The 22,385-nt window shown below is 33.4% G+C and overlaps 1 protein-coding gene and 1 non-coding gene across 5 annotated transcripts; both read left to right on the top strand.

The window, feature by feature from the left end:
* The first annotated feature begins 5 nt into the window (after positions 1-5).
* On the top strand, positions 6-22,279 carry LOC149069242 (WD repeat and SOCS box-containing protein 1-like). 4 transcript variants are annotated; one of them, XR_016195152.1, is made up of 11 exons: positions 6-131; positions 2,658-2,733; positions 3,716-3,887; positions 4,639-4,683; positions 4,835-5,058; positions 9,513-9,745; positions 9,949-10,121; positions 10,665-10,778; positions 11,360-11,470; positions 14,032-14,275; positions 19,349-20,478. XR_016195152.1 is itself a non-coding variant. In XM_089251366.1 (10 exons), exons 2-10 carry the CDS (start codon positions 2,697-2,699, stop codon positions 19,515-19,517), a joined length of 1,278 nt encoding a protein of 425 aa, XP_089107492.1. In that variant the 5' UTR covers positions 12-131; positions 2,658-2,696; the 3' UTR covers positions 19,518-22,272. The 4 variants fall into 4 exon arrangements, 3 of the variants coding, with proteins under 3 accessions (XP_089107492.1, XP_089107493.1, XP_089107494.1); XM_089251366.1 differs by lacking the exon at positions 14,032-14,275 and having other exon boundaries at positions 12-131; positions 19,349-22,272; XM_089251367.1 differs by lacking the exon at positions 14,032-14,275 and having other exon boundaries at positions 15-144; positions 19,349-22,270.
* On the top strand, positions 2,391-2,498 carry LOC149069243 (U6 spliceosomal RNA). Its single transcript, XR_016195165.1, has one exon. It is a non-coding gene; the product is annotated as a U6 spliceosomal RNA (small nuclear RNA).
* Positions 22,280-22,385: the final 106 nt, after the last annotated feature.

Below are 22,385 nucleotides of genomic sequence, written 5' to 3' on the forward strand. Positions count from 1 at the left end.
TTTTCTTAGCCGTTTCGGGCAACGCAATCGCCAAACAACTGTGTATTGCCTGCGTCCTATCTCTTTTTTTTTCATCTCTGTTGTGAATATATTAAATAATAAAGGAAAAATACAAATAAACAATCTCAAAGGTCAGTATTGAACGTAAGTAAATGCGATTTAAAGAAAGATAAAAGAAGAAAACTTCGCTATTTCTCTTTTTTGTTGTTTAAGATAAAGCTTATAAATAGTGATAAACAAAATTGATGTTTTTATATCTCCTATATCGATTTTATTAAATGCATAATATTATTATCAATCATTCTCCAACCAACGCAGTTTTTTCTAATTATATCAGTATTTTCCTCAAAGGATGAAAATGATATTGTAATTTCATATTAATGGTAATTAGAGAAGTGTTTGTTTGGGTTAGTAATGGTAGATGTGAAATCGATCAGGGCATTGTGTAGATATGCAAACATGGAGGTGATTATATTATCATTATTCCTATTGGATATATTTGTTTTTTTCTTTGTTAGAGAGGGTTGTGTAAGGTTGTTATTTCATGTGTATATTTTTTCAAATACAAACATAAAAAGGTGGCTGAAAAAAAAAGATGCCTGTAAAGGAAAAATGTGATTTAAAGTCATATATCACTAAAGAATGGTGGCTGTCTGTGTACTAAATGTGGCCCGGGAAGGGGGGGGGGTTATCTGATGTGACCTACCCCCTCCCCCAAAACTAATTTTTGTAAAAATGAACTAAGCGGTAGCTTTACAGATTGCTTAGGTGACCCATGGCGCAATTCCAGAGCATTTAAAATGATAACATTTGGTTACTCGAGGCCAAAAGCAATAAGTACCCAACTGTTAAAAAATTTCATTAATTTTTGGTGGCTTCAATAACTGCGCTATATCGCTAATTTTTTTATTTTTTATGTGTTTTTTGAAATGAAACTGAGCATTCCATTTGTTTTTTTTTGTTTTTTTTACCACCGCTGAACAATGTTCAAAAAACCTAAGTCGCTTGTCAATGAGAATTCCCAAATCAGTTACCCTAGTTGCATCTGGGATAAGTGATGCCATTCAACTCGTTAAGAAAAATGTTGGTTGTTTGAACCAGAAAGATCGACCATGCACTTGTGAATGCTAAACGTCGCTCCAATCCTGTCTAAGTTGGTCTGGAGCAACTCCCTATCTCTTGGATCCCCGACTACCCTCATTATAGTTTCATGTCATCTGTAAATTTGATAGTAATCCCGTTGATGTCCTGATCGTGTTTAACGATAAGAAGTGAGAGTGCCTTATGAATGCATGGATACTATTTAGAACAGTTGAATTAATTTGAATTGCAATTCATTTTCATTTGAGTAAAGCTATAGTATAATCCTTTTTTGGAGATTTTTTTTTCTTCTTTGGCTTGAACAGTGTCAGAAAGCATGGCAAGAAGTTGTCAAGAGAGAAATGGAGTCATGCTTTCTCACGTTTTTCTTGCTAAAGAAAAGAAATAGCCAAAATAAGGGATAATACTATGGTTACGAAAGACAAAAACAAAATGTTCTTAGACTGAATAAGGGATCGAGATTAAAATGTATATCCTTAGACCAGATATCGGATTGAAAATAATAAAAGAGCCAGGACACTCTCTTTTGAATAATACAACAGTCCCTTCTGATGCATAAATATACAGGGTGGCTCTACCAAACAAAAAGAGATGAATAGACGAGCCCAAGTGGAACATGAAACACTATATACCCTGTCCTATATTGACCCATTTTCGAGTTATGGTGAGCAATTGATTATGGGGGAAAAAGTCAAGTTTCTGAGTGACCTACACACAAACTAAGCACATATTTGGAAAGCGCAGAAAAAATCCTATAAGATCACAGCAATTTCATTGAAATATCTGGATTTAATGGCAAGCTACAGAGTCGCTAAAAGATTGGCGAAGTTTAAAATAAAATTGTTACCAAACTTTTTAATGGCAAAATAATTATCACTGCAAGATTACTAAATTAATTTATACAAAAATTGCCACGTTTTCAAGACAAATAAATTCAATTGGTCGAATGGTCGACGCGTTTCGGCTCTAATTAAAACCAGGCAAAGTTTCTCATTTTTGTGATAATATTATTAAATTAACTTGAATAAAGAAAAGTAAAAAAATTTCCAAGGTTGAAATCATTTGACTGACGATCAGTTTTTTTTGCATGCATGAATTCATCAATAGGGGAAGGCAGGAGTTGCGATGCCATAGCCTACTTCATTTATTGAGGTCATATTTTTGCTTTCCCAAGAGTGGCTCGTTAACGTTTCTTTGACCGTACTAATTTTTGAGATCTGCTTTATATTTTACATTCCAAGTCTGAAGGTGTAAAGTCTTTGCTTTGCAAAATGGCCAATCACTGTGCAGTACCTGCTTGGGCAGTACATATTCTAAAATTGGAATGATACGGAGAAAATTAGTGTAGTCTCTATGCAAGGAATGACATGTAAAATTGTAAAGCATTCCACATTGAAAACCTGGGCCATGTCTGGTCATCCATTTTGCTCAGATGTCTTAGACACCAGTTTGTTGGCCATTTTGCAAAGATACTAGACTTTAGATATGGACTCTTAACACATATATAAATAATATTTCTTCAAGATCTGAGTGGTTTTTTATTTACATTTTCACAGAAGAAAGGAGGGAAGATTTGACATTCTTTCGCTCATTGAATGGCAAGTTTCAGGAATTTATCAAGAGATGAAATACGTATGTTTACTACAGTTTTTTAAAATCAACTCTATTCCAGTATTGGATGATAAACGTAAATTTTATATGTATAAATTAGCTGTTATGCCCGTGTCTTCACTCACGTAGAGTCGGTAATCTGAAAATTACTCACCAATGATTCCCCTTCCCTGTATAATATTTTAAGTTAAAGTTTTTTACACCTTTGGGGTTGAATTTTCAGAAACCCTGCCTTAGTAGGTATCTACATTATAAGATAGTATAATACTGACCAAATTTCATATTTATAGCTTCAGTGGTTTCGACTCAGCCATGATTGCCCCCATATAACCTTTGAAGTGCTTTATGACCAAGCAAACCCTTAGAGGTTGAAATTTGAAAAGTCCTTTGTGAGTCTTTAGATCATAAAATAAAACTACTGACTAAATTTCAAATGCAGTTGAATCCGTTTCAACGAATACTGTTATAGCAAAAATCTTGTTTTAATGAACACTTTTCTAATTTCCTAGATAAGTTTGCATAGGAACAATGCAAAAATCTGAAATATTAATCTTTATAACAAAATTTTGTTATAACGAAGTGATTTCTCCGGTCTTTTGGAGTTTGTTATAATGGGATTCTACTGTATTTTTATAACTTTTCAGCGGTTTTGGCTCAGCGTCATTTTCTCCATGAAACTTTTTAACCTCCCCCTTAGAGGTCGAATTTTAAGAAACCCCTTATTAGTAAGTTTTTACGTCATGAAATAAAACTACTGACGAAATTTCATATTTATAGCTTTAGTGGATTGCTAGGCAATGATGAATCAGTGTTATTATTTATATATATATATATATATATATATATATATATACACTATATATATAGATTACTCTAGAGTTTAAAATGATTTGATCTTATTGAAATATATATTAAGATTCAGTTAATGCAATGAATATGTGTTTATGTTTATCATCATACTCATGATTGCATATGATATTTTAATTTTTCTCCCATAATACAGCATCAGCCACCCTCGTTACACATCTAAGTCCATTAAGGAGTGAAATAAAAACCCCTTTGTGGGGTTCCGAAGCTTGGTGTTGCGCATTCTCGCCTGATGAAACCCTTTTCGCATGGTCATCTGGAAACAGCATTGTCACTCTTATACCATGGAAATACTGCAAATCAACCTTGTAAGTGTGCATTCATTCAAAAAATGAAATTAACGACATTTCTTCTTTTTTTAAATTTTAAAAGAAATTATGCTATTGATAAAAAATAAATCTGTATACCATTAATGTTATGAATATTTCTGATTTTTCTTCTTTACTGCTTCTATCCTTGTCTATTAGCCATTAGTACAGGGGTTTTCAGAAAGTTTATAAGATATACCCCAAGAGAGAGCTTTGATGAGAACAATTATCTTATTTTTCGTATCATATACTCTTCTTCCTAACCAGATCATGACCTGCCGCTCTGTTTCAATGAAGAGAGATATAAGCAGGTGATCAGACGTACACAGGGGTGAAAATAAGCAGACCGGAAATTAATATTTCTGTGAAAAAATTTTAATATAGAAAAACCTTTTATATGCTATTTTAACCAATTTCTGTTGATTTTAATGCTTTTTTGAAGGGAGTTAAGAGTTCAAACATGATAATGTTTGAACAAATATATGAACATCAGGGTATGACAAGTTCCAGGTTGTCGTGGTGACTAGAAAATTGTTATTTACTCCAAAATTTTTGTATGCATGATTGCTGAATTGAAGTGTAAGGATTAATGCAAAGTTTCCAGATTTTATGATAGCGCATCTTCTAATATGGGAAAGGATCATCACGTCTCCTGGAAAAGCATAAGAAAACATTTCAGACAGCTAGTCTTTTTTTGCATGTAGAGATTAGATTGCATCTGTTGTTTTGCAACTGAATTTTTTTCTTTCAGGTTCAGCTACCCTACATTCAACGCTCCTTCAAAAACTGGATTCAGGTAAAAAATGCTTAACAATTTTCATCTATCACGTATCTACTCATTGGTGGATACGAGTGACACTCGTGTAACTAACACTGTTAAGTATTTGCATGATTCATATTTATTAGCTGCAATTTATATTTTTGTTTTTACTATTTACATCTCACAGGATATCAGTCGAAAAACCATATGAAGTATCCCACTATTTTGGTCCAAAAGCTCTGTCAATTTGCACTGGATATACTGTTAGAGCAGTTGCTTTTGGTCTATTGAAGCCATCCAAAAACAATAGCAGCACAGATCCATTCTGGAAGAGATTGGGGAAATCGAAGGATATATTTTTTAGTACAGGACATATCAATGGAAAACTAAGATTATGGGATGTTGTTACAGGTTGGTAGATCATCATTCTTACTTGGACCGTATAAGAATAAGTTTCATAGAAAACATCGAAACCCAATGATGCAGCTGTTTGGCATGCCAAATGATTTGATTATCTCAGTGTTCAAAACGATTGGATTGCTCAGGGCTGCAACTACCATAACTTCTGCCTATAATCTCTCTGTGATGGCGTCTAATTCACACTTATGAATTTCTCTTGAATTGGTAAGGTTGCATGTATGATGTTCATCATAGAGTAAATAGGGGTGGGGATCACCCCTCCTGTTCATTAAAAAAAACCCTCCTATTAACTTATTGTATTGGCATAGGTGGAAGGATCGGGGGAGGCCCTTCCCCTCCCTCCTTCACTCTACATAATAGCCTCTGTGATCAGCCTCCCATTCGAACAGCCTGTTTAAGCTTATGGTGCTTATGAATTACCCTTGTACTCATACTTTTCCCAAACTTTGGGCATTTGACATGCAAATCAGTGGCATGTCCAGGATTTGATAAATCGGGGAAAAATTTATGCACCAGCCAAATTTTTTAGGAGCGTAGAATGATTTTAGTTTTAAGAGAAATGGCCAAGAATAATGTTTTTTAAACTTTTCGGTGACTTTATATCCTTTTCCTATGTCAAAAGACACACTGTCTGTCATGAAACTAGAAAATTTTGTGTCAATCAAAGACTCCAATTTAGCAATCACATTCAGAAAATTTTAGGCACTGATACTGATTTTATTGTTGCCATGGCGACCTGGCACATGGGATAGCCGTTACAAAGGCAACCATGTCCTTATCCTATTTGTCAGGCCCTGGACATCACTACTTGCATATACAGTGGAACATTGGTTAACGAGCTTAATTCATTCCACCATTGTGCTCGTTATCTGAATAGTTCGTAATTTGAATCAAACTTCCCCATACAAAACAATGGAAACTCAGATAATGCATTCCATAATTATTCATTCACATAAAAATGACTAATAAAAACGGCATTCAATCGATAATTAAATACAATAGTAATTATACGTAATGCAATAAAATATACGTAATATAAATAACTCTATAAATAAACATACAATACGGTAATGCTTACAAATTAACTTACTCTAAATCACGGGGGAGAGAGGGGGGGGGACTATATTGTTTAGGAAAATTTACAGACTCCTTGTTGTTTGCAAATTTATTCTTTTTGCATGACTTTCAAAAAGAACCTTATCCAATGACACTTGCTTTTGCCTCTTTCTTTTTAGGATTTCTGGTCATTGATCATTTTTTTCGCACCACTGTCATTTTCTGCACATGAGGGCAAATTAGACTGGGACCTACAATTTATTGCAGATTCCGAACGGCAGGCTTGTTTTTTATACTCATCGAGGGGTTGGTGCGCTAACCCCTCAATGGGGGGGGGGGACTCCCTGCGGTAGCAATGGGTTCAAGTCACTGTTTTTTGTTGTACCCCTGTGTCAGGAAAGTTTTCTGACAAGGACAAACCGGGTATCGAACTTGCAACACCTCTTAACATCCTTTGGTACTTTAGGCGAGTATCTTATCGACCGGACTACTGTGCCCCTCAGGATTTCTGAAAAGTGCTAAATTGTAGTGTTCATTAAAGAGATTGCACATTTCTACAGCTATATTTGGCTGGTTCTTTTCTACAGAGTTTTGCACAGATTCTAACTACTACGATGTTCTACACATCTCTCTAATCTTATTTTATGTGAGGGACTCCTCCTTACTTCTCTTTTCCTCACATGAGATACCATCCATGAACTCTTGCTGGTGCGTGCAAAAGAATCCATCACTTCATCTACCGTAAACGTCTAGATATTTTTCACCACTAGTTCTTGAATGCAATCCTCATGCACCTCTAGTCCATGGTTTTCCCCAAGCACAAAATCTCTTCAACAAGTAGTGGCTCTTGTTAATGCGTTAGCCCCCTCAAAGTCACGCTCAATAATGCAATCAGCCCACGGTGTTTTCCCATGCAGAATTTGAAAAAAAACTGCACATAGACATCGCTGCTATACTACATCTAGTTTCGTATTGTAGATATTCGCACTCTCACTTGTGTTAATTTTCCAACTAGGGCACGCTTACTGGAGATAGCTGGGGAGAATATTACCCAAAATTCTATAATAATATAATAGTGGGTGAAAGCAAAAAAACATCAGCTCAGTTGTGATAACGTGAAAATAAATAAAAAAAGCGATAGCATTTATTACGTTTGAAAAAAGTTTTTACAGATTTTTTTCCATACATATTCAATTTGATTCCAACTGAAAAATAAAGCTGCAGATGCGCAGTAGTCCATTCTAAGCAACTCAGATGGTTTTTAAATATATAAACAACAGATTATATGACTGAAATTAAAGTAGATGCACTTTGTCAGCTTGTGCAAACATGACATGCATTTTAATGACCTTCCACCCCATAATGTTGAACAAGAGGACAATGAATTTTGAGATTCATGTAAGACCCGTTAGCCTTCCTTCCCTGTAGTTGCAGTCCTGAAATCATCTAAGATACAGGTGAAGTGGAACTCTTTTTTTTTTTTTTTCTTTTTTTTTTTTTTTATTGTCAAATCTATGCTTTTGTAACACTGGTCTACAAGGTTTTCTTAACATGGAAAAATTTAGTTGCTGTCAATTAATTTTTGAGTGCTGATTCCACATCTGACCTGAAAAAAATGGCCATCACGTCTAGTTTTTTTTTTTTTGCTATATGGTATTTCATTTTGAATAACTTTAAATATTTACATATTCAAGCTATACATGTGAAATGATACTAGAAATCGTATTTCTATTTTTTGCCTTCAAAAACTTGGGGAATGGCAACACTGATTTTATCTCTAATTGCAACTGGGTTCTCAGTTTTTTTAATTGAAAGAGAAATACATGCTACATACAACCCTTTAGTCAAAAAATGGAGCTAAGTCAATGCCGCCACATCAGATTAAATTGGGTTTGATCAGAGGTGTATGCCAAAGGGTAAATTTTTTTTCCGTAAAAAATAAAATATCGAAAATACATTTATCAGCTGTTTTAATCAATTTCTGTTAATTTAAATGTTTTTCGAGGTTAAAAACCTAATAATTTATGCGGAAGAAAATCAACCCCCTGAAACTTTTTGTGACTCCCTTCATAATGTCCCTGGGACTGATGGAAAACATTATGAAGGCTATGGACAAATCTGGCTCAGATTTCTGGCACCTAAAAGAAAATTTTTCTGAAAAATTAAATGAGAATTTCTTCTAAAAGAAGCATTTGTAAGTCCTCAAATAAGGAAACTCTCAAGTGATTTTGTTTTCACATAGAAGTTGCATGGCAATTATTCTTATGTGCAGTGAAGGGTTTTTTTTAGGGGAATCAACACAAGGTGAGACCCTTTAATGATGAGTGATTGCTACTACTTAACTGTACATGCACCTCGTACACATTCCTCTAAAGAATTTCTAACAAATCGGTACATGCCGGAATATGTGTTTTGAGCGTATGTGGGGCCTCCTAGAGTGATTGCTGTTGGTTTTTGCAGAAAGAAGACAACACAATATATAAGATAAAGAAATTTATTTTCTATAAAATGCTGGGAAAATTAGTTTAAATTTCATTTTGTGTATATGCATGTGCACTATGTGTATATTACATGCATGAGGGAAGAAAAATTATTTTTGTTATTTTATATATAACGATCTATGAATATAATAAAATAACTATCGTAAAAAAAATATTATAATTTTTTATTAAAGATATGCCAATTCTCTCTAATTTCAAGACATAAGTTTTTCATAACCATCGTGCATACAGAAAAAACTGTGCGTGATGGAGATTTTTTTACAATCATATTTGAATTCAGCGCACCCCTAAATTAGTCTAAAAAAACTTTTTACTCATGTTAGAAAAAAGAAGTTAAAAGTTGTTGGCACCAGTGTAATTAGTTAAATGATGAGATGTTAAAACCACATGTAGATAATTTATGATTAGAGCTTCCCAAATATCATTTTTGCACTAAGATGGGAAGATTTTGGGCTTTTTTGCTATTGTGAATGAAGAATGGTAATAGTAAAACTGGGTGTGTTTTTTTCCATTTTCATGAGTAATGAGCATCTTCAGGAGACACTAATCAAGTGTTGTAAAGTTTAAAATGAAGCTTGCCTAGATGCAATTGTCTGGCGAGCTTGCACTGCTTTGCTGTGATTGGTCAATGACACTCAAACTATTTTATTGGGTGTTTCAAATCTGGCCATTTTTTATGCTACTTAGTGCTGGAAACATCTTGGGTTTTCACATGGAGCATCTATTTTCATGCCCCACATTCGATAATTAAAATTGGATCTAGACATTTAGAAATTATTTGATTTTGAATTTATTGTTCTCAAACCTGTGTGAAAAAATTACCAAAAATTTGTTATTTTCTGAGATGCATATTGTTTAGAATTTTATTAATCTTTTTTTCCCCTTCAGGAAAGTTATTGTTGGAATTACTCGACCATTATGACATGATCTCGCACCTTTCATTTTTTCCTGATGGCTCTTCATGTTTGTTGTCTGCATCATATGATGGTACATTAAAATTATGGGATCTTGATGATGACGGAAATATGTTCAAGACCATGAAAATGAACGGGAAACCGATTTACTCCTGCTGCTGGTCTCCAAGTGGCAAGATGTTGGTTTCTGTAGGCATGACCAAAGAAGTAAGATAATACTCGTATAAAAATTGTAAGAATAATACTCGTATAAATAAAAGTAATATTTATTTTATCTACTGATAGCATGCCAGTTCAAGTAACATTACAGTTTGTGTTGAAATTCAAACGTTATCATTATACTAATTCAAAGAAAGGTATTGAAGATTTGCGATCATCTCAAATAATATTTTAACAATAAATTTCTTCAGGCGTATCTCTGGGATATGGAGACACACTCTTTGAAATCAAAGCTGAAAGGTCATCTTCATGATGTTATTGCTTGTGCCTTTTCACCAGACAGTTGCCTTATTGCTACAGCATCATGGGATACAAGAGTGATACTTTGGAATTCATATTCAGGACAAATGCTCAAAAGTTTCGGGTAGGAACTGTAATATTTTTAAATTGTCCACATTTGCATATTTTTAGCTTTGTAAAAGTAAAAGAAAGGAAGACATTTAAAAAAATTTTCATTCAGCAGACAACTGTCTATCTGTGACAGGAGTTCTCAAACTGCGCACCGCCAATCTTGCCGGGAGGCATTGCGGAGTGACGGCTTGACAAAGACTTTTTGAAGAGATTCTTTGTTAAACTGCTTTGGGGGAGCTGCGATTAAGTATTAGTTAGGGTAAGGGGCGCCATGGCTAGAAAAAAGTTTGAGAACTGCCTGATCTGTAAGATATCGAATGATAACAACCTTTTTTCAAGTTTTCTATGCTATTTGTTCAAGTTGAATCATACAAGTAAAAAAATTATTCTGGTTATATTTGTAATTGTTTATCTACTATACTGTATGTCTTATTTCAATTAACCAGTCTGAGTACAATTTATTTTCAGTTTATTATATTTTTGTTTGATTTCTTATAATGTGATGTGTGAAATTTGTAAAAATTCATTACTGATCCCATTATACGTTAATTTTCAGCCATTTATATCCTTTGCCACATCTTATATATGTTGGAGGAGAAAATGGAACTTGGATCAGAGGAGTTTCATTTTCTTCAGATGGTATTCACATTGCAACTGTTGCTGATGATGGGTGAGGTTCAGATTATTTAGTGAAAAATATGTATATTGCTTATGATATAATTAATTAAATTACAAAATTAAAATTTTTTCCTTCTGCATAATACATTTTTAAATACATTATTACTATCTTTTTATCGGGACCTTTGAGTTGAAACTTTTGAATTTGGGAACACTTAAAATATGAGAAGGGTTATAGAATTTTCTGAAAAATTAAAATACCAATCCCTTGGTGACCAAATTAGTTAAAGATCAAGTAGTATTGTGCAGCATTTCAACTTTTTCAGCTTAGCCAGTATAAGTAAAATTTAATGACCATCAATTTATATTACTTTAAAATATTCTAGAAGAATAGTTAAAATACATAATTAGAATGTGATTCTAATAAGTAATTTTATGGAAGATAAAAAAAATTGTTAAAAATTAGAATTTTCGAAGATAAAATGGTTATATTTTAATAAAATATTTTGTTAAAACAAAGTCCTTTATTTAATATTTTAAATAGCCATTAATTATTTTTATTAAAAATTGAAGTTTGCTTCAACATATGACTAATTTTGATTGTTGCTTACTCTTCTCATATTTAATCCATAGATATGTACGTTTCTGGGATGTAACTTGTGAAGACAATCCAAAGTCTGCAGCTGCAGTGGATGGTGCTCTTTGCTGCAGCTTTGCACCCAGTGGTGGTATGTTAGCAGTTGGGTAAGTTTAGCTTATGCAGGCAAAGTGAAAAATTTATATTAGTTATTTTTTTGTTTTTGAGGTAGAAAAGGTAACATGCTGCTGATAAATAATAAATCATTAAAATTTCTAGTTAGGTTAAAATCACTCAGTTTTCATATTTAAAAAAAAATTGTAGAACTTTTGGATTCAACCTCTAGAAAAATTGTCTGAGGAGCAAAATTTTTCGATATTATTCGATGGATAAGAGCTGGAAACTAGGAACGTTGAAATATTTCTATATATTTTTTGTGGCATCCAATTGATGAAGTATTCAGTTCGACTTTTTATTTTATGATTGATCAAAGGCATTTCTGTTGCTTGGTGACCATGGCCATATTCAGATGAGCAATTTCAGTATTGTATTCCTTTCCTTTTAACTTCCTTATGAAAGTTTCATGTTTATGAACCTGTCATTTATAGAATTTCAAATCCTCATCATCGAAGTTTCACTCAATATAAAAATTGTTATTTTACTCATGCATCTCGTGCAAAAGATATGACAGAATATTCTAATGATGGCTAGTATAATAAAGCTTGTCATATTCAATTTTATCTCACATATTCTCATCCTTTTCAGTCTTCACTCAGAAAAAAAATTGTTTTATGTTACTGTAAAGTTAATGTAATTCAATTCTTTCATATGAATTTTTTTCTCACATTTTTGTGAAATCAGATTTAAGTTGCTGAAAAATAATGTAAATTAGGTGAAAAAAATTTAATCAAGGTTTTATTCTGTGTCAAAATGGATCCCACTTGGCAGTCTGCGAATATATTCTGTGGTTGATTCCCCCCCCCCCCCTATTTGTATTCTTAGCTCTTTATTCTTCATATACTTCAAGTCAGAACAAACTTTAATTGCATAAATCAGTATTATAAGACAACATCTTTCATTTCCATTAATTTTTGTTTCAAAGTACAGAGCAATGAGGCCCTTACCTTCTCCATACTGGTTCCTCATATCAAACAGGATTAATATATTATACCAGCAGTTTTCAACATTTTTTTACTCGCTGAGTCGGTTGAGCCCTTTCTTTTTATTGTCAAATTTACTGATTTATTTAATTTTCCTCAAGCAGCTGCAGAGCCTCGGGGAAGTGCACATGGAGCCCAAAGGCTCCACAGAGAACCGCTGAATTACACAGAATCTTTCTCTTCTGTTAGTATGTTTGTTGAAAAAATATTTCTGCTAGCATCACTAGGTATATTGTCAGTGCCAGTGGATTGAGTTTCTGGTTCATGTTGGAATTTGTTTTGGTTATACAGTGTGTATTATTTGAATTTTTATTATAAGTTATATAAATTGCAAATAAGGAAAATTTATTGATAGGAAAGAAATTTGTAGGCAAAGGTGCATTGCTGTCCCATTTTAATTTTTTGCTATCATGCTTCATTTAAAAAACATTTAGTTGCGCAATGAAGAATTTCCCCAGTGCCATTATTTTGCCACATTGAAAATGTTACTATTTTCTGTATTTTAAGTACTCAATGATTTGCTTTGCAGGCAGCTGTAAGTATGTTTTTTTAAGATCTCAAAATATATTGTTATGAAAATCTTGAAGCCCACAGTAAACCACTAAACATATATTTCGGATTCATTGAAATCAGTTCTTAATGTCATAGATAATTATATTAGCTAAATTTATGCTGTTAAGAAAATGATGATTTCAATCCGATATTTTTAAATAGATGATTGTTAATTAGATTTTTGCGTGAATGATTTTCATTCAAATCAATCTGGATCAAGACATGCACAAGTTTACATTAAAATATTATTCATTTTTATTTGCAATTTAAGAATTAGGAGACAATGAATTTAACTATCATTTTCATATTATGTTGTAATCCATCATTAAAATATTTGCAGTCACAGAATTTAATTCTTCGGTTTTCTTAAATTTTTGCTTAGATATATGCACTTTTGCCTTTCATAATCTTAACAGTTTCAATAAACTGCAGCAGCAAGCTACCTGTCATACATTTGTCTTGTTTTCCATTCTAGTATTTATTTTAATGTAACAATATAATGTTTTTCTTGATCTAGGTGCAAAAGGTCATGCGATTGGCTTATAGTTCATATTATATCAATCAGACTGTTCAATTGATTGATCAATAAATCAGTAAGACCTCATTCATTAGGGCTCTCCATGAAAAATTTGCATAATTCTGAGTGATAAAGTGACCAAAAATATTTTACAAAAAACCCCTCTTTTTATTTAAATGATTGACCGTATCCAATGAGGCTTTACTGTATTTTTAGTTTCTTAAAAAGTAAAAAAAAATGTGATAATATTTTTTCAAGTTAAGTTATGAAAACAAATCTTTGTAACATTCTACAAAGAATTTCAGTGATTCAGCTGTCTTCATTTCGATCAGTATATATCAAATTTCTAATAGTAACGAGGGTAAAAGTTTGAGATGACAAAATAAAAACCTCAACCAAAACTGTAAGCCAATTGTTCCTCCAAGCATGCATGTCTAGATGGATGAAAATATATGTATGGTGTTTGCCTTGTGTTTTCTCTAATGCTTCCTATTTGCAGTGGATGACAACAAAATGGTGTGCTGCGTCCAATAATGCAGAACCACTTCTACACGTCATGAACGCTCACCCCTGTTGCTGGCTTCAGCTTCTTTGGCCCAGGCTGAAGCCGGGAGGAAGGAGAGAGATCTCTTCTCCCCAGTCTCAAAGCGTAAAGGTTCCGATGCATTTTTTGTGATCTGCGGGGTTTTATGTCGTATCAGCAGTGCTTCCCTATGTTTGCGGTCTCTCGTTTGTTGTCAACAGTAATTTCCATTCAATATTTTTACTTGCTTGATGTGTGTCTTCATGTGTTTTTTGTGCATTTTTTTTTATGTGTAAGTAAAACAATGGCTGTAAGATTCAATACCAGAAATTAAGCATCGTATTATATCAATTTTTATTAGTTCCAATATAGTACCTCTGTTCACAGTGCGAGTAGGTTCATTAAGTCATCCTCCCCTCAAACTAAGGTTTTTAATATTGCTATAAAAGATATAGAATTTGCTTAAGTATTATATCAGTTTTTCGTTGAAGTAAAATTCATGGTTATTGTAGCTATTGTTGTATATTGAGGGTTGTTTATGTTAATTAACTGCGAAACTACTTACAAGCTCACTATTTCTGTAAATCTAAGTTTAAATTTTTATAATTATTTTATTTTATTTTTTTTTTTCATTGCAAAGTGGTTTTAATGATTAATTTTCTCTATTAATGTGTTAAGACCCTATCAGAAATAGGCTAGCTCACTTTGTTAGTTTGGTGTTGCTACTCACAGTGACCTTGTTTAAAATGTCTTGTAGAAGGAGGGTGGAGATTGCTTTTCTTCTGTTGATATGCTGTTTCGATTTTTTTTTTTCGCTTAAAAATATAAAGATAAAAGCTACTTTGATTTTGATGGGGGAAGAGTGGGGCTACAGTCATCTTCGTTAATAGAGGAAAAACCCTGAAAATGTAGAAAGCAGCCTCTATATTGCAGGTAAATTTATTTTGTCTTTGATGTCTTTTCTCTGTGTATATCCCAGCTCTAATCCAATGCTGCTTCATAAATTTGTTGATCCAATCTTGGTTTGCTGTGAGCACAACTTGTCACAATCCGGTTTTCATTGAATATTATGGCAAAATGGCACTACTCATAGGTGTAGCTTGGTCATGTTGCTGTATAAACCAAATAAGAACTGCTTCATTGAGCTTGTCAAAATCTAGCTTTTCTGCCCCCCCCCCCCCCCCAACCCTTTTTTTTAAAATCATGTGCTTTCTTTTTGAGGTCTTTTCAGGTCAGCTTTGGTATAAAATTCTTCAACTTCTACTTGGTGTTATTTTCATTTTCTGACCATTTTTCCAACACTGTTTTCCATTATGATTCTTTTGATTGATTCAACATTTTACTTTTATTGCTGCAATTTGTTTTCCTATCGACAACAAATTTCTCTTTCTGTTGCAGAAATTTGGCATACTGCGCTGCAATAGTGAAAGATATGTTGCCACACTTACATGCACAAGTTGTATATGTTTCTATTTATAGACACTTCATTATTCAAGGTTCTATTCTACTTTGTGGGGAAAAAAAACTGGGCTGTTAAGGAAAGCATGAAAAATGTTTTTAAAAAACTTTTGTTCCCCTTTAAAACTGAGCACAAGTCTATCGTCATGAGCAATTTACTACCGATTGAGTTGTGCTGGAAGTGTGAGTGTGCGTATAGTATTGTCTGATTTTTCAGACTGCCATCTATATTTCAAAGGGCGCGGTAGCCCGGTCGATAAGATACTCGCCTAAAGTACCAAAGGATGTTTAGAGGTGTTGCAAGTTCGATACCCGGTTTGTCCTTGTCAGAAAACTTTCCTGACACAGGGGCACAACAAAAAACAGCGACTTGAACCCAGCAAGAAATTGCTACCGCAGGGAGTTCCCCCCCCCCCATCGAGGGGTTAGCGCGCCAACCCCTCGATGAGTATAAAAAACAAGCCTGCCGTTCGGAATCTGCAATAAATTGTAGGTCCCGGTCTAATTAGCCCTCGTGTGCAGAAAATGACCGTGGTGTGACAAAAATGATCAAATGTATTTCAAATTGGGAGTGAAATGTAAATGGAATATTTGTACCACTGTAGACCTTTTGCTCTTTGTGGCGAGACTTTTTAAGAAAGATTGGTTTCATTTGATGTGAATTAGCTTTATAGCAATTTAAACAGATGCTGTAAATATTAATAACTGACTCTGTGCCTGTTGCAAAAGATATCTACAAACAATCATTTTCTTGATTTACTAATTTTTTTTTGTAACATTTTTTCTAGTTTAAAAAAAAGCTGGAGTGGATGAAGGGAAGTTTTTTTAGCATAGATTAATGAAAAGGGAATGCCATTAGTGCTAATTACCATAACGCCTAATTGTGATTACTATAACTGCTAACACCGTGTTTGCACCATTTAAACATTCCTCTGAGGAATTTCTAATGAATTGGTGTATGCTGAAAAATGATTTATGTATATGTGTGTATCCTAATGTATGAATTACGGCTGTCTGAGTTGTGCCTGTTATGTGTTAGAAGTGAAAGTGGTGACAGATGCTTAAATTGTGTTTTGTATGTACCTGCTTGGCTTCCTGTGTGGAGAGCCGTATTTTAATTGTGTGATGAGCTCCCATTCACTTATGAAAATTAAAAAACCATAGAAAGCCAACTTCATTCAAATGCCAATGCACTGTTTGTGTTAATCCAATTCAAGCCATCACAGTTTCCAAGAGACTGCACAGCATTGGTGTCTACCAATGTAACTGGGGTGAATGAATGTTGAATTATATTGATATATGCAGGGTTTTAGCAATGCTGAAATACTTTACTGCCGAGCATAATCACGGCTAAGGATATTTACAGTTACATTTCTAAAGAGGTGGCTCTGTCAGAATATTGTATTTTTTTGGAACCTAACAGTGGATGCGTGTAAGTGTTGTACACTTAAGGCATTGGTTAAACACGACAAGAGATTTCGACAAAATTAGTCATTTCTGTTCACGTTGATTTGTATGAAGCAACATTTCAATTTGTCTAACTAACCCCCGCATGCTCTAATTTTATACAGGTTTACATAAATTACTGCAATAAGTCTATTTTACTAACTTGTGAGATGTCTTATTATTTTGGACTATTTCTCTCTAACCATGTTTTGCAGAGGGTATATCGTGCATCTCTGGAAGTTAGAACTAATTATAAACTAGACAAGTTTACAGATGTGTAAAGTTGGCTAAGCATCTTTTTTGGTTTTTTTAAATACAAGAATTATACAAGGTGAACGGTTAAGTCCCTTGGCCACATTTTACTCGCAAGCCATTATAGGCGGAAACAGACTTGAAAGCCTGGGGGTGGCTCAGTGATTGCTGGGAGACATGATGATGTCAATTGATATGTACAAAAGTACATTAGATCAGTCGGCTTTAACTTTGGTGCTGGGGGGTGGTGCCCATTCAAGCCATTGATCTTTAGGGGCCATACTTCCAATTAGAAAATTTATCCAAATAGCACATGTAGCTTCAGATACTGCATTCATATTGCAAGGGGTTGTATAGTTATTTTAAAAATATATATTTTTTTTATTTGATCACCCTAGCCAGAAGAAACCCCAATTAGAAAGTTTTTTTTGCCCTGTCTTTTTTTGAATTCAAAAATTGGAGAAAAGTTGGGGGAAAAAGTAGCATAAACTAAAGGAAAATGTTTTTTTACCCTCATTTATGCTGTTATAATCAATCATAATAAAAGCATTTCTTATTTCTCAAAAAAAATTAAGTATCTAATTGTTTGTTTCAAAATACTATGCATAGAAGTGGAACCGCTATACATCGTCACCCTCCTCCCTCCCTATCTTCAACCATCACTCCATTGATATCGTAAATTTTTGATAGTCTTGACTGAAGAATAGGACAATTAATGTTAACAGTACCCTGATATGCCATCAATAAATTGAAACTTTACCCTGATAACAATCACTTTCGGGTGAAAATTCATCCCCCCCCCCCGCTAAATCATTAAGGATTAAAATAAAATAATGTGTAATAAATGACTCTTGGGAAAGAAAGCCAGTTTTGTGATCTTTTGTGAAGCTGAATGACAATTAGTTGAAAATTCAAAATCTTGTCTTTTACAGGAGGGGGGGGGGGTAACACATTAATACCATGCTAACATCGTCATATGTCATTAGTTCCTTATTCTTGTGTTCGTCGTTTTTCATTAGTTACCTTGTTGTATTTTTCTTGCTGATAAGCAATATCTGATAGGAACCCAGTGTAGTTTGTCTTTCCATAATTTTTACTATGTGTGAAGATTGTGAAATTGGCAATTCAGAAAGCTCTCGCATTGGGAGACCCACTAATTTTAAAAATTTTAAATAGGCAAAGCAGTCATAGAGAAAACTAGAGATGTCTAGAAACAACCCTAAACAATATTTTAGTATCCCTAGATCAGGTTGAAAATAGTGACAACCAACAAGGGATATGGTCTTGTGTCACAAAAACAATTGGACGACATTTTTTTTTTTGACTGAAACACAGCAAAGTACAAAATGCACTGGTTTCTCAAACTGTATTGAGAAAGACCTTAGAAATTACTGCAGAATTTTTTCGTCTTCCAAAATTGCTATATATATATTTTTTGGTTTTTTTTTCACTTCTGTCATTTGTCATTCTTTTTCAAACATCACTGTTTTTTGGTTCTCCAAAGGTGACAGTATAAATAGGTTGCACTGTATTATGTTTTTAGATGTTATTCTGTTCGAATTTGTTTCTCAGTTTCATTTTACCTCAAAACTTATTATGCAGAAGTTGTGGTTTGTTGTCACTATTTATCGGCCTTAACATTATAATGCATTGAATCAGGTTCTACTTCATGTTACTGAACTTAATTGAAAAAAAAAATGGTTTTGTGGTTTGCTGATCAATGTGAATTACCCCGCCCTCTTTTTTTAGATATTTTCTCGTCATTTGATACAAAAAAAGGTGCTTTCTCATGGGATTGAATTTAAATATTGTCATGAATCAACATCGTTAAACTGTTAATAGATCAAATTTTACTTAAAAATAGTTCTTTGTACCTGTAGGTCATGATTTTTGAAGTATAAGTGTATTATTTCTCTAATCATATCAAATTTATTTTCTTGAAAATAAAATAATTCATTGTATATATAATTTATCAATTCAAGGCACATTTTGTGTTTTGTAATAACTCAACGAAATATATATTCTAAATCTTTCATTCTTTGAAATTGTCTTACAGAAATGGATTCTCAAGTACCTTGTTTGGATATGTAAGCTAAATCTGTTTTATTTTTGTTTTGGTTTCTTTTCTTGTAAATAGGTGCAGGGACGGAACCGTTTCATTCTGGCGACCCGCCCCATTCACCATCAAATCACTGCAGTATTTGTCAAGAATAGTTGTGCGTCGTCTAGTCTCAGAAGAAAATATCTCTGATCTTCCTTTGCCAGAACCAGTCATGGACTACTTGAAATATAAAGAGTGGGACTGATTTTATGATTGTAAAAGCTCAAGGAGAAAGTCGTTTTCCATGCGGTTTTATAGTGAATCAAATAAGTATTTTTTCCCCCCTTTAACCTAATAACTTTGAAACAGATTTTGATTTCAGCTGGTATCTGGTTTTATGTGAACAGAAGGTTTGTCTTCGTATAGCTGCGATGTTTCTTTCGTAAAAATTTCTCTGCATTCCAGTTACCTAAAAATATTCTGGATAGTGTCGAGGTTGTTTTTCCCGCTTATGAACTTGATATTTTATTGGTTTGTGGGATCAAAGAGAACTGTCGCTTGCCAAAGTACAGGATATATCCCTCCACTCCCAGTCACAGATTTTTGCCAATGCCCTTTCAATCTTTTTTCATTTGCTCGAGTCTGTGAGCAAACATGTTGATTTAATATCGTGGCTAAATATTCAATTTTTTACAGCATGATTTTATTATCACTTATTATTTACATGCCAGCGTCTGCAAGCAAATATGATTAATTAATACTGTGTCTAAATGTTTGATTTTTCTCATAAACAATCAAAAATGTGTAGCTTGACTGTAAATGTTACGTATCTAAATGAAATGGCCAAGATGTGTTGGTAAAGCGATGTTTACATGATTCAAATGTATAATCCAGTTTTGGAAGAAAAGAAACATTGATATGTTTTTGGAAAGATTGTTTTACATAGATATCAAACTGTTTTCACTTCAGATCTTTTTGCTTAAAGCGTTTGGGTTTGTAATGGATTTTTTTAGTGTGTGATCTCAGTATGAATATAAACATAGGCGGAGATAGACTTGGAAGTCTGGGGGGGCATGATGATGATGATGTGCATTCATATATACGTATATACATTACATCAGTCGACTTCACCCACACGCCCCCGTATCTCCGCCCGTGAATATAAATATGGTGCATTATAAAATCTAATGTCCACATCAAGTAATTTGGAAGAAGTTTAATCTAGCAAAAAAAAAAAAATGACCATGATGTTAACACTGGTATGAAATTTATGTATTCCAGTTTTATATGTTTCAGTATTCCTGTAGCTACGCTCGCCTCTTAAGCCCTGTTTACATGGGAAATAGAAAAAGCAGGTTCAAAACCCACTTCAAGAGTTTTCACCAATGACTGCTCACCATTTCTTTCCTTAAGAAGGAAAAAAGTAATCAAGTGGGTGCTAGAACTCCCAACGCTACCGCAATATTGCACATGTAAACTGGCCTTTAGAGATGAGATGTGGAGCTGGGTGTTACCAGTCCATCAATGTCAGTGTATTCCTGTAGTCACCAACCGTTGGTCTGTGGCAAAAGTTCATTATTTGTAGTTTTCATGTTTAATATATACTCCTGAATTATTTGACAAATTGAGAAAAAAAATTTAAGCAGGAGCCAAATTTCTTGGATGCCAGACATATCTTTGCAAAAAGCAGTCTAAAATAATAGTTTTTACTACTTTTCCTGAGGCTTAGTTAGCAGGAAAAGTTCTTTTTATGTTGGCAAACTGGCCGATATAATTTCTGAAAACTTTGCTATCTTAGGCTTCCAATTTAGTAATTCCTCAAATAAAATGTTAGACGCCAATGCCAATTTTATATATGCCATGGCGACCTGTCATTTGTCAATTTCTGCATTAAATTCTGATTTGATGATTTTCTTAAAAAATCATTTATTTGCAACATATAAACTATATTATTATAATTACTGGAATGCTTTTTTGTGGGCCGGTTGGAACCTCATTGGCAGCCATATTTGTCCCATGGGCCAGAGATTGTGCATCCCTGCTAATAATTTGTCAAACACATGCAAAACTGATAAATGAAGAACCTGAAGCAATTGAATGATGGCCATTTATTTTTCTGTAAGGGAATTGTTCGATTTTTTTCAGCCACACAAGGTATAGGCTTTACACCTATTGTGGCCTTTGCTTATTTGTAGTTCTTTATAAATATTTTTGAAACAATATCTAGTCATGTAGATCAATATACACTTACTTTTAAAAAAGGATGCATCCTAAATGAACGAAATCGTGTTATGCTCAGATCGTCTTTGAATAATGGAATATGATTCTGTCTCTGATCTCCACATTTATTTCTTAGTCATAACTGTGATTTGTCGCACCTGGTAATGTATTCTAATTTCATCATGAAGTTATGATTAATCATGATTATAAAAAGTACTCTTCTTGCTCATTTGTTTTGATACTATTTCAAATGGGAAACTGGTAAAACCTTATGAAATAAACTAGTAATAAAAACTATGTATATTTTATAAATTACGATGTGTATGAATATATTTTAAGAACTGTCTTCCCCGCTCGTATGCATATACTTCATCGATATTTTAGGATTCCCTCTTTTCTGGGGGAAATGTAAATAGAGTCATGATACAGATGTCAGTTGGAAAAAGCGTAAAGCTTGTATTAATTTTTTATTGTTTTCGAAGTCAGATTTTTTTTTTCTGTTCTATGAGCTAGTTCATATATCTTGTATACATATACACTTATGCTTGCTATATACTTGTGTGTGTGTGTGCATGTTATAATATCCATTGTGTTTTGTTTGATACAAGCTCTTTTTTTTTAATATGTATTTTTGTTTCGAATGTGAATCTAGTGTTACTTACACCAGTGTGTTCTAATATTGAGATTTTTTTTCTTTTCTGTATATGCCATATATTTATTTGTATTGTTTAAGGAGAAAATATTTTTGTTTGGATGATGCAGAAACGTTTACTGGTCAATAAAGTGTCTAGTTATTTTATAAGCTTTAAAGTTTTAGTATGTATTGTTTGTAATTTTTCTACTGATTGCTCTCGTATAAGAAAGCATCTTCATTAGGAATGTAGTCTGTACAGTGAAACCTGTCGGACACTGT

Source organism: Pholcus phalangioides, unplaced genomic scaffold (genome assembly GCF_987345545.1).
Source record: "Pholcus phalangioides strain wild (caught in Gottingen) unplaced genomic scaffold, Ppha-v1.0 ptg000024l_1, whole genome shotgun sequence".
Taxonomy (NCBI): Eukaryota; Metazoa; Arthropoda; class Arachnida; order Araneae; family Pholcidae; genus Pholcus; species Pholcus phalangioides.